Source organism: Alnus glutinosa, chromosome 1 (assembly GCF_958979055.1).
Source record: "Alnus glutinosa chromosome 1, dhAlnGlut1.1, whole genome shotgun sequence".
Taxonomy (NCBI): domain Eukaryota; kingdom Viridiplantae; phylum Streptophyta; class Magnoliopsida; order Fagales; family Betulaceae; genus Alnus; species Alnus glutinosa.
This window is the reverse complement of record NC_084886.1, coordinates 21,541,315-21,558,653: the sequence shown is the minus strand read 5'-3', so window position 1 is coordinate 21,558,653 and position 17,339 is coordinate 21,541,315. Positions and strand designations below refer to the sequence as shown.

The 17,339-nt window shown below is 36.8% G+C and overlaps 1 protein-coding gene across 1 annotated transcript; it reads right to left on the bottom strand.

The window, feature by feature from the left end:
- Positions 1-1,603: 1,603 nt before the first annotated feature.
- LOC133853842 (MLP-like protein 31) lies at positions 1,604-3,092 on the bottom strand. Its single transcript, XM_062289892.1, has 2 exons — positions 2,906-3,092; positions 1,604-1,869 (listed from the first exon to the last, which is right to left on the bottom strand). Exons 1-2 carry the CDS (start codon positions 3,090-3,092, stop codon positions 1,604-1,606), a joined length of 453 nt encoding a protein of 150 aa, XP_062145876.1.
- Positions 3,093-17,339: the final 14,247 nt, after the last annotated feature.

Below are 17,339 nucleotides of genomic sequence, written 5' to 3'. Positions count from 1 at the left end.
TTGAAGAAAACGGCTCTAAACATTTTTTTTTTTGGGGACGGGGGACGCATTGACGCAGGACACGAAACCCCAAAAAAAAAATTCATGTGTTTTTGAATTAAAGTCGCGCGAGACATGAAAATCACACGGGACACGAAATTTTGTGTCCCGCTTGCACCTCTCCCATTAATTTCAAATCAATTTTTTTTTTTTTTTTTTAAGCTTTGTTTTTTGGGTTACTGGTGACCATGGAAGATCGGGGCCGATTTTCCTCGACGGGGAAGGAAAATCCCCTCCGAATCTCGTCGGATTTGGACTATGTCGAGATATCTCCTCATCGAGTTCGTTGATTTCGATGAGAAACCTCAAGCCCAGATATCTCCTGGTAACTTTCCTCTCCCACTTCTTTCTTTCATTTGTTTTTCTTGATATGTGGTTTTGTACAATCAGGTCCTCTGTGTCTTTCTTGCTTGCGTTCTTGAAATTCTTAAATCTGGCAGAAGGATCTTATTGATCAAGTCGAAAGATTTGTTAGAGCGTTCTTTCCATTTTATTGAAGGCGCTAATGTCTAGTGTTCTCAGTTTTTGTGCTTATCGTTCTGTCTGTCTTAGAGAGCTTTGATCTGGAAATATATCCGCAAGTTTCCCAGATGGCTTTTCGCAAAAAGCTTTGAAATTTAGTGTGGTTCTTGGCAAGCATGAGAGAAAGAAGGTAGTGGATACTTGTGGGCTTGAGCGTGTTGCTATGACAGATGATAGATTGAATTGTATAATATTATTGTTATGTGGGATCCTGACCTTGCTTGGCCTAGGAAACAAGTAAATTTCGTCAGTAAACAAAATGGGGTCTTGAAAGTATCGAATCCTTGGTAAAGCTGCGGTCTTTGTTGGAGAATCGAACTTGGGCATTTGGATCTGGGTTTCAGAAATTTAACCTGAGTGTTCATTCAAATATGTATATATATATATATAATTTTTATTTAGAGTTGTTTTAGAGACTCCAAAACGGCTCTAAAACAAATAATGTTTTTTAAAAAAAATAAATAATTAGAGCCGTTTTAGGGTTCTTAAAACAGCTCAAAAAAAATGGTTTTCTTTTTTAAAAAAAAATTTAGACCGTTTTAGGATTCTTAAAACAGCTCAAATTATTTTGAGCCATTTTAATGCTTTACAACGGATCAAAAAAACGGTTTAAAATACTTTTTTTTTTTTTTTTTTTTTGTAGTGCGTGACAGTAAAAGTTAGCCTTTTTTTTCTTAATAAGTATTGATTTTTACTGTTACATCATCAAGTTATATGACAATCGTGTAGCAGTCTACTAAATAGCATTACTGTTAAAACATTCCCATATAAATTATACTTAGAAGAAAATACTCATAACTTGCAGTCCATAAAACATATTACAAAAGACCTGAATGCAGTAAAGATACATTTGACCCATAAGAGTATATATATATGGATCAAATACAGTAAATATACAGACTTACATGATAGAATAATATTCACATACAGATCGACTTGCGCGCATGATAGAAAAAAACACACGTTAGGCAGTGGCACTCCCGATCTTTTATTGTAGAAGTACATGCATAGTAATTAACAAGACGCAAAATAACCTTCTTGTCTATGCGGTGAGGTGAGCATCAATGTCTTTGCTGACATCAATTAGAAACTGAAGCAATGAGTTGGGTTCTGGAATATCATCCTTCAGCTTTTCGTATTCCATGGTCCAATGCACCAAGCTGCCCTCACCCTTGGGAGTAGCTTGAACAACGATTACGAAGTTCTTGTACTCCTTCAGGAGATCCCCTTCAATCACTTTGAAAGTGATTGACTTGTTTGTGTCATCTATTGCCACAATTTTCTCCTTAGCAGCTTTTGTTTCCCCATCTATGGTTTCACAAGATCGACAAGAAACAATTAAAGCTATTGATAACACCATGCTGTTGCCAAGGAAACGAGACATATAATAGGTACTCAAAGCATGTTAGATCCCATGGCCACCACAGTACGATTAGCGTATGCATAATATAACTATATATATAACACGCGTGCTCAAGCACAAATATATATATATATATATATATATATATATATATATATATATATATATATATATATATATATATATATATATATATAGTTCAAACTTAATTTAAATGTACCAAATAAGTTTCTTAAAGGTAGATTTGCGCTATGATATAAAAAGATGTCGGTCTACGAAGTGGCCGGTTCACGAAAGATTATAATTGATACACCCGTGGGGTAAGACTAGATTACCCTATGATGTACATAGGAGTAATTAATGCTACAAATTCAACTTACGTCTCACTCTTATATACAACTGAACCGATGTAGTAGTGCCTATAAACAATTTGATCAACCTTTATTAAAAAGAGAAAATATTTAAGAGCTAAAAGACATTGCCATATCAACCCAATTGTATAAGAGTGTGATATGATTGAGTATCTAGATTTAACCTACAAAAAGAGATGTAAAAGGGAAGAAAAATGCATACCTTATTTCCTCACTGTTTTGTTCAATCTTAAAACTAGAATTTGTGAATCCCAACAAGAAAAAGATAGGGGATTAAAATGGCGTCAATGAAGAGGGACAGAGAGAATACTCGTAGAGTTAGAAATTACAAAATATTTAGGTGAAAAAAGAAGACAGAAAATTCCAAATTGAACAAAAAACAAAAAGTTAGCTTTTGTTGAATATATTTACCTAAGCTTTGAGATAAAAAATAAAAACGTCTTCTGAAAGTTTAGACCTTGGGGGAGATATTAACCAACATATTAATTGTGAGGTGAAATGAAGAACTAGTCTTAATTAAATGTCTAAAACGATGGTTAGCAATTTGTAGAGCAAATTGGTAGAACTGAGTTGGGGACAGATGGTCATGTGTGATATGAAATGGGCTTACCATGGACATAATTCCAGTAGATAAAAGAGCCCTCAACGCCCCAGTCACCCTCGTGCAAAGCACAACCCTGTACTTTTTCAGGAGTAACATTGGATATGTGGTGTGGCCTGCCGCTGAAAATCTCATGAAACTTTTCAGCGGGAGCTTTAATTTCTACATCACCCTCCACCTTACCGAAGAGAGTCATTTTTTAAGCTAGCTAGCTAGTATTACAAGCCCAACTGGTTGTAGGTACTAACAATTAATACACAATAGGAGGCAATGAGCATGAGTTGGAGAAGATCAAACAGGCTTAAATAGATGGTTTTTCAGTATTAGAAAAATATATCTTGTCAACCACTCCCCTGCTGCGCCCATACAGATCGATTATATGGCCCCATTCCTTGGGACATCTTCACGTGGGTTTAGTTGAATCTTTTCGATCTACCTTACCTGTTTAGTCACTACTGAAAAAATAATTATTTCTTTTTATTATTATAATTGTAAATATGTTTTCAATTCTCATCAGATTAATTAACACGTTTTCTACTGCAGCTCATGCCTTGTGATTGTAGGGACCGACGTCACCCATAATCGATTTTATTAGTTAAAGATTTATAAACCAATTAACGAAAATCTAATAGATTTTTGCTCAATGATTGGCTTTGTCCTTATATGTTATTGTTACAATATATAATCAGCAAATAAAACTTGTATCCACTCCAAAATCTTTTGAGTGCGATAGATAGGTTAGTTGCCTTTTTCCAATGAATATTTTTGCTCGGCCGCATCACACTTGTCCATATTATATATATATATATATATATATATATATATATGGACAATTTCGTATCATAGAAAAAGTAATCTCAACACAATATCTTGATCATCAATTACAATGTTACGAATAAAAATATGATAATACATTCTCTATAGACTAAATATGATCATCTATTAAAATCTTAAAGCTCGGTTTGTCTTGATTACAGCCCTAAAATACAACTTATGTTGTGCTATATATAGTATATTATATATATAATGGGTTTATACATATATATATATATATATATATATATATATATATATATATATATATATATACTAAATATAATTATAACTTATATATATAGGGTTAGGGTTATAAATATATTACTAATAGAGATGGGGCCGGGTAAGGGTCTATATGTGCAACCGCCAATTGATAACCGTTAATTGGATAACCGTAAAATTGAAAATACCCGCAACCAGATAACTGGAAGGGTTTTAAGAAACCGGTTAAAAATATATAAAAATAATTATAAATGGAGTCATTTTTTAAAATAACATAAAGTTGTGTTGTTTTTTTTAAAACAACTCCAAGTAGAATCATTTCATTAAAATGACGCTAACCAAAAACGATTCAAAAAGGCTGATTTTTTGTAGTGTTATATGAATATTTTTAGAAAAAAAGAATGTTCTTATTTTTTGTTTGGGTAGATTCAGACTTCTTACTTGAAATAATAAAAATAATAAGAGTACGTTTGGAATTGCGATTTCGTAGACAATATGTACGATTTTAAACCAAATTGCAGAACTTAAATCGTTTGGGAACTGCGTTTTTAAAAATTGCGATTTAAAAACGCAAAAACTCCGCTTTTTCAAATCGCAGATAAGATGATGCTTTTTTGAAAACGTAAAATTTTAAAGGCTAATTTGCAATTTTAAACGCTAAACTGCGATTTTGTCAAACGCTTAACTGCATTTTTAAAAATCACTTTTTTTAAATCGTGATTTTAAATCGTACTTTTTAAAATCGCATACCCAAATAGACCCTAAATAAAGAAGAGAGTTAACCACATAACCAACCCTAAGAAAGGAGAGGGATGCCACCGACAACTTTTATCCTGGTCTAGGCTAGCCCTATTGCCACCTGTTCAAATATAGGTGGACACACCGCCACCACTTCATGATAGAAAGGTGGCTGCAAGACTACTTCTTTAGGTCAGAGGTGGATGTGCGGCCACCTTAATAGATTAGAGGTGGCAAAGGTCTTCGCATGGCCACCCACTTTCTTCGGCGAGGATGGCCACATAATGACCCCTTATCTTTCTTTAAAGTGCCTTGCAGCATCCTATATAACTCTTTTATTTTTTTTTTTAAAGAAAAATTAAAAAGTAAAGCTCTACAGAAGGAAAAAAAATAAAAATAAGCATGTGATTTTTCTGAAATAAACATGAAAAATGTTTATTTCTCTTTAAAAACACAAATCGCTTTTCAAAATGTGTTAAGGGCTATTTCTTTGGGACTCAATGAATGCCTACCCAGGTTAAATGCCAGACTAAAAGAGGTCCCAATTCAAAGGAACACGCCAAGCTCACTAGCCACTAGGGGTGTAAATCCGGCCGGTTATAATTGGTGAAGAACCATTAACCAGGCATCAACCGGCTCCGGGCAGAAAACTGGTCTGGTACCTGGTTATTTATAATCGAGTAACCGGGCACATGGAGTCGGAGCCGGTTATAACCAAGTAACTAGCTCCAGGTGTGTGTGAGTATATATATATATAAATTAAAAATATAAAATATATGAATTTAGTAATTTACCCTGCTACCCTTTACCCTAATACAACCCTAACTCTTCTGCCTTTTCTTTCTTTTCTCACTTTCTAATTCTCTACAAACCTTTGGACCTCTGCGGCGCCTTCACGCTTCAAGTTCAAGCCTTCACCTAGAATCACCCTTCGTTAGACTAAGGTGTAAATCCGGCCAGTCTTGAGCCTTTCAGCCTTCAGGCCCTTTGCGCCTTCACTCTTCGTCCCTTCCTCAAACCAAAACCTTGGTGTTGGTATCATCATAGAGCTCGAGGCACATTGAATTTGTTAAGAGTTCTACATTGCCATGGTATGCTTGGGTTGTAAGTTTTATAAGCCTTAAGCAAACCTCTTCCCTTAAGGTGCCTTTTGTGGAATAATAAGGCTCAATGGACTTTATTATGGTATTAGAGCTTTAGGGCCTTCGATAATGTTGGGCCTTCCCTCCCGTTGTATACGTGTTTGGACAATAGTGCCACACATGAGGGGGCGTGTTAAGAGTCTCATACTGCCAAGGTATGACTAGGTTGTGAGCTTTATAAGCCTTGAGCAAACCTCTTCTCAATGGACTTTATCAGAATTCACAGAAGTCCCACATTTTCTCCAGAGCTTTTCTTTTGCGGATTCCACTGTCGTCTAAGAGCGACAAGGCAAAGAGTATTAGAGACCCAGAAAAATGCATGCTTTATTTGATTGGTTGGTGGGTTTACTTGGAGCGAGAGGCGTAGCTCGAAGAAAGAAACTCTTGAGGTTGGAATGGGTTACGCGCAAGAGCACCGACTCGTCCCCTTGTATTTGTAACATACTAACATAGAAGCCATCAAAACCTGTTCAACAAACCTTTCTTTGAGTCTCTTCCTCTTCTACACAGCGTGGTGTCATTTTAAGGCACAACTCAACCTTTGCAGCGGCAATTGCATATCCTTTTTTTTTTCTTTTTTTTTTCTTTTTTCAATTCTGTAATTGCAGATCCTTTGATCTGTTGTTGCTGTGAGTGTACATGTGGATGTACACCCCTAAATCTCACCCTTACAGACCGATAAAAAGGGCCCAGTATGATTGTTTTTCAAAAGGTATTTTCGACATTAGACCAACTAGTGTTATTATTAAGAGATTGCTGTTGCATGGACACCAAGCCGCTGGACAACCATAATCCCACTGAACCATATTAATGAGATTTTAAGGGGTTAGTGCTACACAATTGAAAGGCCGCTAAATGATCACGATCCAATCAAACAATGCAAACAAAAGCCTGTAGCCTATCCAAAGTGCCACTACAATGTGAGGTTGCTCTTTGTGTGAGAAAGCTTTCTCAATAAGGTATGATGTTCATTGATATGATTTAAAACAACTGAATTTTCTAAATGAGAGAAATATTTAATGTTAGATCAATCAAAAGTCAAACCTTATCTTACTAGAGCCTTGCCACCCTCATCTGATACACTCCCCCTAAGATGCAATATTTTTCTTTTATTTAGTCCGTTAGTGACCGTCTATTTTCCCAATGATTTGGTCACTGACTATTTCTATAAGGACAAGTGCAAGAACAGATTTAACAGCACAATAAGCAGTGAATCATTTTGTTTATCCATATTTACTGAAAGTTAAATGATTTTTATCACTTGGTGTTACAACCTATAAAGAATGATAGACTTTATAGGTTCTACGTTCAACTAGCGAGTTTGTCAATTTGACCATCTTATAAAAAAAAAACTTTCTCATCAGAATTTTCAGTAGCTAAAAATCAGAAAGTAAAAAAAATATACCTTAGGGAGATTTGGATAGTGCACAATTTCATCGCATGAGAAAAGTAACTACCTAGCATTTAGATGCATCAAAGAAACTTAGTAGATATTAGGCATAAACTCTCAATCATATATAAGCATATTCAATCAATGCACAATGAACTTAGATATCAGGAAAAATTACATATGGTATCTGAAAAGCTATCAAAAGAAAAAAAAAAAAAAATTTTGTATCTTCTCCCCCAATTTTTTTTTTTTCCTGTTACAAAAAACAAGATAGAAAAACAACAAAGACATGCTATGGGGAAAATAAACAGAATCTAATCCTACCGTGTAGGGTAAGAGCAAATCTTTTCCTCATAGAGAGGCTTGAAATTACCAAGATAGAAAAGCAGTCGCTCGACATGCTTTTCTGTCATGCCCATCAAATACCTGCAAAAATTTTCTTCAAGCCAAACAATAGAAAATATGAGGATAAAAAAAATATGGTTCCTAGAATGCAAAGCATATGTAAAGATATGATAGAGAAATTAATGCAATGCAAGCAAACCTTATATGCTCTAGGATTAGGAACCAAAATCCTAGGCATGTGAGACTTACCATCTAGGTGAGTCCACTCCCCTTTAAGGGGTGAATGACCTCATCCTTTTTGACCCATACCTGTCTTACCTGTGGTGGTTGTTGACAGACCTTCATCTGGTTGTCCTTCCATCACAGCAAGTTTCGTATCAAAATAGCCAATGTTCGGGCTTCTGCGGCTTCTTCTTCTGGTGCTTGATTTGTTCTTCTTGGGTTTGCCATTTTGATTGGCAGGAACAAATTGCTGTTTTCCTCGCTAATGCTGTGGAGCCTGATGCCCTGTCGGAGGTTTAGTGCCGGATGTAGATTGTCTTGGAGGCTCCTTCTTGAGCTTCGATCTTTGAGCTTTGAGAAGTGGATACTTGGGTCGAATGTGACCACTTACACCACAATGGTGGCATATGGGAGGCCCTCTCATGGAAGGAGGCTTCTGAGTGGGTTCTGCAATAGCTGGAACATCTTCACCAGTGACAGCCTTTCCCTTATCCACGCAGGCTGGTGGAGGCTTGGGACTGTGGGCTTAACAAATGCAGTCTTGGAAGTAGAAGTGATATCAGAAGTAGAGGCTACATATCCGAGTCCTGTCTTGTTTGTTGGGCTCTTCTGGACTGATAGCATGTGGGTCAACTTCTCATCAGTTAGCCTCTCTTTTCGTAATTCTGTCTCTAACAGCTTTTCTTCTAGATCTGTGATCTTGATAAGCATTGTGCTTCTCTCAGTCTTTAGCCTGTTTAGCTCCTATACATGTTGTTGGCGTGTTTATCTCGGCTTCAAGAACTTTATATAGAGGACTTTGTATGCCTCTTTTAGTTCTTCCCCGTCTTTATCGCTGCTTTCTAAATAGTATGAGTGCGACCTTTCAGATTCTTCACGAGGTGCTACAAAGGCCAGAAATTTCTGATAATTATCCGAGGTCTCATTTTCTTCAAATTCATTGAGAGTAACATTGTAGGCTTTCCCTTTGGCCTACTTGAGATTCCCACAATCTGCCCATATGTGCCCAAAGCCGGAGCATTCAAAGCATTAGGGACCCCTATGATCCTTTTTCTCAGCTTCCTTTGGCTCGATTTCCTTGGGGACTTTCCTCAGTCTTTCGGTAAAATTCTTCTTGAATTTATCTTTCTTCATTAGTCTACCGAAGTTCTTGCCGAGCATAACATCCTTTTCTTCATTGTCAGAGTCTTCATCAGAAGAGACTCTGTTTTTCTTCTTAGAAGCCTTGAGGGCAATTGCCTTCGCCTTGCTGACTGGGGGCAAGAAATACTCATAAGTTTGAAGAGATCCCACCAACTCTTTAATCTTCAATGACTCTAGGTCCTTGCTTTCTTCAATGGTTGTCACCTTGATTATGAAATGCTCACATAAAGACCTTAGAATCTTTTTGATGGGTTTTACATTAGAGACATTGTTGTGCAAATTATAATTCTCGCAAGTGTACGAATTGTTTACAATATAGCGTTTTGCAAGTGTGAGATCAATCTCTATTTAAACTAATCCTATTTTAACCTAGTTCCAAATTTAGGGTTTTTAAACAAAATAGAACATAAACTTAACAAATCAAAAGATAGGGTTCTAAGGTTTTAGAATCCACGCCCACCAATCATAGCTACATAGTCTCATGCTCATCAACACATATTTGAAGTTCTCACATACAAATCTTAGGTATGCTTTACTTTGCTTCAAAAATCGTTTAAGTCATCCAATGAATCTGTTCTTTACACAAATCACAAAATATACCCGGTGTTCCCCAAATCATCCATTGTACCCATTCAAAGAACAAATCACAATGGATACCCTCTTTCCATTTGAAATCAAATCATCCATTGTACCCATTCAAAGAACAAATCACAATAGATACCCAGTTTTTTACCAAATCATCAAATGTACCCGTTGAATGAAACACAATGAATACCCAACGTTTTGATAAATAAAACCCAAGCAATCAATGAAATGAGACAACCTCAAATCATCAGTTCTATCCAGAAATCACAAGAGATACCCAAAAATCATCTTGAAAATTGATTAGAAGTAGAACAATTAGAAATCAAAAGCCCATAAACTCAAATAGCATAAACAAGCATGAAAATATAGTTTCTCTTCAATGGTGAGGCTTCATCCTCAACCCTAGATGATTTTAGCCATACATGCCTAAGGAAAGCATAAATAAACAACAATCATCCTTTAAAAATCAAAGGAACTTACAAAATATGGAAGTTTTAGGTGAGAATCACCCAAGAACCCTAAAATCTACTGAAAACGGCGCCTAAGGCACTCTCCAAGCGGCCTCCCCCCGAAAGAAATGAGAAAGAGGGGTATTTATAGAGCTAGCTAGGGTTTCTGCAGATCTAGGTCAATAAAAGCATGCTCGATCTCACTTTGGGTGTGCTTGAGAGCACTTGGGCATTCGTCAAGGCGTTGATGGCTGTTGTGGGTGCATGCGCTCGAGCTCAACAAGGATGCGCTCGAGCCCACTCAAGTGAAAGGCTACTGAGGGCTATTGTGGGTGTGTTGGGTCGAGCTCAACATGGATGCGCTCAAGGCCATTCGGGTGAAAGACGTTGTTGTGGGCATGTGCTCTCGAGCTCAACAAGGCTTTGCTCAAGCCCATTTCCAGAAAATCCGAATTTTCAGCATTTTTGCCTCAAAACCTAAATTTCTCTCTCAATGACCTGCAAAACACCAAAACTAGCCAAAAAATCAGAAAATAACAAAACTAAGGGTTTAACAAATGCAAATTAAGGGGTCCAAATATACAATATTTATCACTCATCAGACGTTCTTCCCTATACTCACCATCGAGTTTCTCAAGTCGCTGATCTTAATGTAAAACTCATTGAATGTCTCATCTCCCAACATCTTAATTTTTTCAAATTTTAAAATAACATTAGGAGCTTGGCAAATTTAACAATTTTTGTACCCTTATATGTTATTTTCAAAGTTTGCCACGCTTCTTGAGCGGATTCACAGTTTGAAATTCTAGCGAATTCAGACGGTGAAAGAGCTTGGTATAGAGCATGGAGGGCTTTATCATTAGAAAGCCGTGCGCCAGTTTGAGCAACAATGAGTTCAGCAGTTATGGCCTCTAGTTTAGTCCAATCATATTCTACAATCTGCCAAACATCAAAAGATTTTAAAAAGAAGCGCATACGGGCTTCCCAATAGCCATAATTCATGCCATCAAAGGCAGGAACGAAATTAAGAGTTTGAAACATGATAAAATAAGGAGTCAAGGATTGCACTCAAGAAATTAATCCAGTAAGAGTGAACCTGCACTGATACCAATTGAAAAATAAAGACTCCTAATTACCGTAGGTGTATCCCAGACCAGTCAGGGATTTTTATGGCTACATGGAAGTGGTACAAGATGCACAGTGCGGCCTCACATTGCAGACTACAGTCAAAGGCGTGACTATCAAGGTCAACATTGCTCTCATTTGTGATGAAATTTGATGCACAACTGCGTTATGAGGATCATAAGGAAGCTAAGTCTCCTCCACCGGCTCCTCCAGGCTGATCCTGCTACAGCTTCTTCCTCCACACAGACAGCTCCACCTCCTACAGCCTCTGATGCTATGCTATCCTACATTCTAGACACTATACTTTCCATTCAGCAGGAGGTCAACACTATGAGTGTCCGAGTTGAGCAAAACCATATTAACATCAGATAATGCCTCAGACATTTTAAGCCAGAGGATGATGATGATGATGATGGGCAGGATTGAGTGCTTTGGTTACTAATGTTTTATATTTAGTTGTTTTGTTTACAACTTCTATGTTTATATGGACTATTGTTGAGACACTTTACTTTTATCCCTGTTGTTTTGGATATTAGTACTTATATTACCGTGGCCTTTCATACTCTGTTTACCCTTTGTTCTTTTGAGACAAAATGGGGGAGTATTTCTAATTTTAGACTGGGATTATATTTTTAACCGGTCAAGTGAATTTTGTCCCAGAATGGCCAAAATGAGAGTTTTTTAGTTTATTGGCTACATTCTATTAACAAAATCACTACCTGAAAATAAAATATGACTTCTAATTAACTATGTGAGTGTGAACAGTGTGCAACAAAATATCAAATGCGGAATTTAAAGGAGTCAAATATTTTGTTGATGAAGTGGAAAGTCAATTAAGAGAAAAACCACTTCGAGGCAGCCAAACTCAGGATATCCTCTATTCAGAAGACAAAGCTAGTTACAAAGCAGTAGCACTCAAATACCCTTGATGTAGTGGTCGTACCTTGAACTCTAATGTGTAACCCAACACGAATGCCTCCCAACAGGTCTCCTACCTGAATGGGTCTTCAATGGAATCCTTTAACTTAGGGCTCCTCCCTAAGATAAACTTCACAGCTAATCAAATTACACACGGGAAACAACTAGATAGCTAACAGATCTTCAATATCTCCATAAACACCCTCTCTAAGTTATAGAGAATTTGATATCGAATTCTGTAAATAATACATGCCTAGCGACCTCTATTTATAGGCTACAGAAGACCTAAATTGATTCTGATTTGGTTTTCTCTAGGCGGCATCCGGACGCAAGCTGAGGTCCCAACGGTGAAATGTACAATCGGCTTTCCATAAAGCGCTGATTTTCTTTCCTGAACAAGGCCGCATTCCGACGGTGTTGCCCTAGCGTCTGGACAGTTACACTTCTGCTGCACACAATTTCCATAATCAGGCATGGCGTCCAGACGGTTGCAAATCTTCTCCACGTCGTACCTTATCAAGGATAACGTCCAGATGGTGTAGACCTGACGTTCGAACGGTTGCAGCTATCTTCCCATATCTGTGTTTGTGATGGATATTCTTTTACTTGTCAAACACTGATTGTCGTTTGGACAGTATTGCCACGTCGTCCGGACGGATGCACTTGAACCTTGGATTCTTCTAAAACTCTGAAGAGCATCTGGACAAGTTGCCATGACGTCTGGATGTATGCAAACTTGAACTGTTCAAAGCTTCTTGACACTGATGGGCGTCCGAACGGTTTTGCCACGTTGTCTGGACGGATGTTGCTGACTGAAGATTGTCCGGACTCTAGACAGGGTCGTCCGGACGGAATCTTGGAATCCGACTTCTCTGAGTCGAAATCTGCACAGAATCTGCCTGAAACTTCTGAAATAGCCTTCTTCATGCATATGACACTGAATTTGTCATAAAAAGGCTCATTCCATCTTACAGAAATAAACTCTAGATAATTTGAAGATTTTGGAATAAACGGCATCCCTGTAAAAACAGTAACATTACATAATAGCGATTTTGTCAATAGAATGCAGCTAATCAAAAACTAACAAACTACCCATTTGGCCATTCTGGGACAAAAATCACTTTACCGGTTTTAAAATACATTCTTGGTCCAAAAACTAACACTACCATATCAGTGTACTGCTATAACATGGACGCCATAAATATTCAGAGTTTTATCCTCCTACTTTGAAAGAGCCTTAATATGGCAATATCAGTGTCACAAGTATTTAGAACGCAATTTTTGGAGTCTAAGAAGATTCTACGCAGTTTATAGCTTAGCATAGTTGGTTCCCTAGTTGCCGTCTGGACGGCCTAGAGAAACGTCCGAACGCCCATCAGTGTTCGAGAAGATTTTGAAACAACTCAACAGACACGGTTGGTGAAGACAACATGCAACCGTCCGGATGCGGAGACTGAAGTTTAATGAAGAAAGGCGTGAGACGCGTAAAAGAAGTCGGTTGCTGCTTGTCGTCTGGACACCAACTGTCTAGGTCCGGACACTGCCCAGAGAACTCCGAATCAGTATTGTATTAGGTCTTCTAAAGTGTATAAATAGAGGTCTCTAGGTTAGTATTATTCATAGAATTCGGTATAGAATTTCAGTGTGCTAAGAGAGGGTGTCTAGGCAGAGATTGTGAGATTTGCTAATTGTCTTAGAATTTTCTTTGTTTGTGATTTGATCGATTGAAGTCTAGCTTAGGGAGGAGCCCTAAACTAAATGATTTCATTGAAGACCCCTTCAGGTAGGAGACCTGATTGGGAGGCGTTCACGTATAGGTATGTGTCAGAGTTAAAGGTATGACTACTGCATCAGAGGTATGTGAGTACGAGTGCTTTGTAACTAGTTTTGTCTTTTGAATAGGTGATTTCTTGGGTTTGGCTGCTCTGGAGTGGTTTTTCTTTTAACTGAGTTTCCACTTCGTTAACAAAATATCTGTCTTCTTTTAATTCCGCATTTAGATATTTTGTCACAATTGATGTGGTAGTGATTTTGTTATAGTAGTACACTGATATGGTAGTAATTTTCAACAGAATGTAGCCAATAAACTAACAGCTAGCATATGGTAATGTAGCCATATCATATTATATTGTACGTGAAATTGGCTACCATATGGTCATGCACCGTAGATTAGATTATATTGGGCAATTAATATGCATATAGTCATATACCCCATATTAGATTATATCAGGCATTAAACAACATATAGTTAGGTACCCCAAATCAGATTATGTTGCGTAATTGGCGAATATGTGGTCAAGTACCCTCGACCAGATTACATTTAGCAATTGGACAAGATGTAGCCATGTACCTCTTATCAGATTATATAGGGCAGTTGGCAAGGAGATATTTTTCTAAGGCTACGGTTTGCTGGACAAATCATAGAACACCAACTCCAAAGCACCAAACTTGTTACCCAAGAAGGAATCTCAGCCGTTGGATCAAGCTCACCCAAAGGGATCCTAGCCATTGAAGCACCTTTAAAATGAAAAGCAAGCCTCTCCCTTTCACGCACAAAAACCAGAAAATTCTGTCAGAAACTCTCTTGGTCTCTTTTGGTTTCTCTTTTCTTCCTCTCTCTGTGGGTCTTGGAAATCAGCAGCTCTTTTGGTAAGCTTCCATCCATCTTCCTCTCAACTCTCTGTAATACTCTTTCTCTCCCTCGATCTCCATCACGCTGCCTCTGTCTCTTGGTCGGAGCTACCTGCAGAAAGGAAAAGATGAAAAAGGAAGTACAAGAAAGATAAGAAGTAAAGATAAAGAAAGAAAGAAAAGGGAAAAGTGTGTGTGCTAGCAGAGATATGATTCAAGAGACATGAGTGGGTTTCAAGTGGTAGGTCCATATATCACATAGGTCTCACGTAAGACCCATCTCATGTCTCTTGGCTCATGCACAACAGTTGTATACAACAATTGTTGTGTATAAGTCATTAGCCATGTGCGCGTCAGATAGGCGTGTGCAGGAAAATACTTTGATGTGTGTGTTGTAGAACGTGTCACGTGTGTGATGTTAAAGGTGTGTGTGTGTTACAGATATACAATATATATGTGTTTTGATGATGTGTGTATATATATATATATATGGGTGTCTATTATATATAAGCCTATATATCTGTGAATGATTTAAAATGAAGTGAAAATTATTTTATAAAAGCGTCGTTGTACCGCCCAAATATTTTAAAAGTAATATTAGGCATTATTAATATTAATGTCGTTATTCTGCTCAATTTTATAAAATATAAAAGTGAAATTATTTATAACTACAACAATTAGTTATTTTAACTGTTATATCTATTTTTATACAAATAGGATATTATGCTATTTTGATATTTATGTGATTTATATATATAACTGTTATATAAATACATAGCCGTTATGATTAAAGGTGTTTTCAAAACAATTCTTATTAAAATGACCATTTTAAATTTAAAATGAAATTTTAGTCATTTAATAATAAATATTGTTATAATGCCCACAAGAAATATGTGACATTATAATTAATCTATTTTATATGCCGTTATTATGTTTGAATGATGTTAGACATTATATTAAGGTTTAAAGGTTAAAAATGAAAATAAAGTTGAAATGAGTTTATTAGTAGGCTGTACTAATTTACTATTATTGGTGTTAAATTATATTGCAGCTAATATTTGTGTGAACACTTTTCTGAAGCAAAGAAATAACTGTGAGTATTTCTTACTCACTGGGGATGATACGTGTTGGTGGTCTTTGATGACGTTGTGATGTCTATTTAATTTAATTGTAAGCGAGTTGTGTGTAACATGTTTTGTTTGGAACCATGCCTATTTTATTAAGTATATTATTGAGATAATCAATGATTATCCTGATAAACTGTCATTGCATATTTTACTGTGAGAACATATGACCTGTTAACAAGCAAAGACCGAAGGTTGACGACCCGAGGCAAAGACCAAGGGGTATAGTCCTGAGGCGAAGATATTGGGTGAAAGTCCCAATGCATCAGTCAATCGTATCGACTGAGGGTTAATGTCACGAGGCAAAGACCAAGGGGTATAGTCCTGAGGCAAAGACCAAGGGGAATAGTCCTGAGGTAGTAATGATTCAGACCATAGGTTTTAATAAGACCTAAGATGGTGAGAGTCCACAGGCATTAATCAGTAATTCACTAATAATAATAAGACCAACGCTTAGACCCTATGGATTAATCAGTAATAAGACCAACGGTTTAAATCCCGAGGCACAAATGAATATTGAAATTGTGCATACATATAACTGTCATTATATGATTGTATAGTGTATTTTTAAATGATTCAGTATTTCATTATATGGTCAAGGACAGTTGACTCACTTGACCACAGCATGGGATTGTGGTGGTAACAGCAATCTCATGAGAGTTTTTGCAGGATGGATTGATGGACGGAACTACTAGGAATATTATGATAATATTATTACAGTGTGATTGAAGACTTTTAAGTTGATATGTAATATTTATGAAAAATGTTTAAGTATTTATTAAGTGCCGCTTATGGCACATATGTTATTACTCTATGTATTTGTATATATCGGAACACGTAGTTTATAATTTATAGAATAAGGCAATTCAGTCAGCTCTGATGTGGTATTGTTAAAGAAAAAATATATTCTGCTTCTAATATTTAACTTTGATGATGTTGTAATGTCACGTGTAGCAAGGCGTTACACATAGAGTAAGCTATTGAATGATCGGTGACCCAATGCAAAATGTGGGAGACCATCAGCTCCTTGATGTCAAGAGATTTGACACACAACTTAAGTGTCCAAAACTAATTAGCTATACAATTATGACCGCCATAAAAGACAACAGTTGTGTCAATGATTCATCACTAGAGCGAATGACAAATGGGAGACAAGGCATCATAACTGGGTCCAATACTAGTTGGACCAATCAGGTCTAGAAGTCCAATCAATGCCTCTCCCAATCATTCAAAAAGAAGCCCAACAATATATAGTAGGCTCAATCCGCAACAATATAAGTGGATCCCATATAAGGTATCTCACATTACCTTGCCAAATTACTAACAATTCGGACATGTAATTACTGTGGATCAGAATCTGAAACTAATAACTTCTAAGTAACTTGTAATAGGGGATTGTATATCCCAGCAATAAACTACGTCAGTAAGCCCACAATTTAAAAAATGACTCATGCTATTTAGTAGATTGATGCGAGTGACACATGCACAATTGAGATGACGTGGCAGTAAAAGTTTTTTTTTTTTTTTTTTTTTTTTTTTTTACAAGTATTGATTTTCACTGCTACATCATCAAGTTATATGACAGTTATGTAG

What these genes read in the sequence shown, in the direction of transcription:
- LOC133853842 (XM_062289892.1), bottom strand. Translation starts at nt 3,092, where the DNA reads ATGACTCTCTTCGGTAAGGTGGAGGGTGATGTAGAAATTAAAGCTCCC. An exon ending in CTACTGGAATTATGTCCATG is followed by an intron (nt 1,870 to 2,905) that starts GTAAGCCCATTT and finishes GTGAAACCATAG; the next exon opens with ATGGGGAAACAAAAGCTGCT.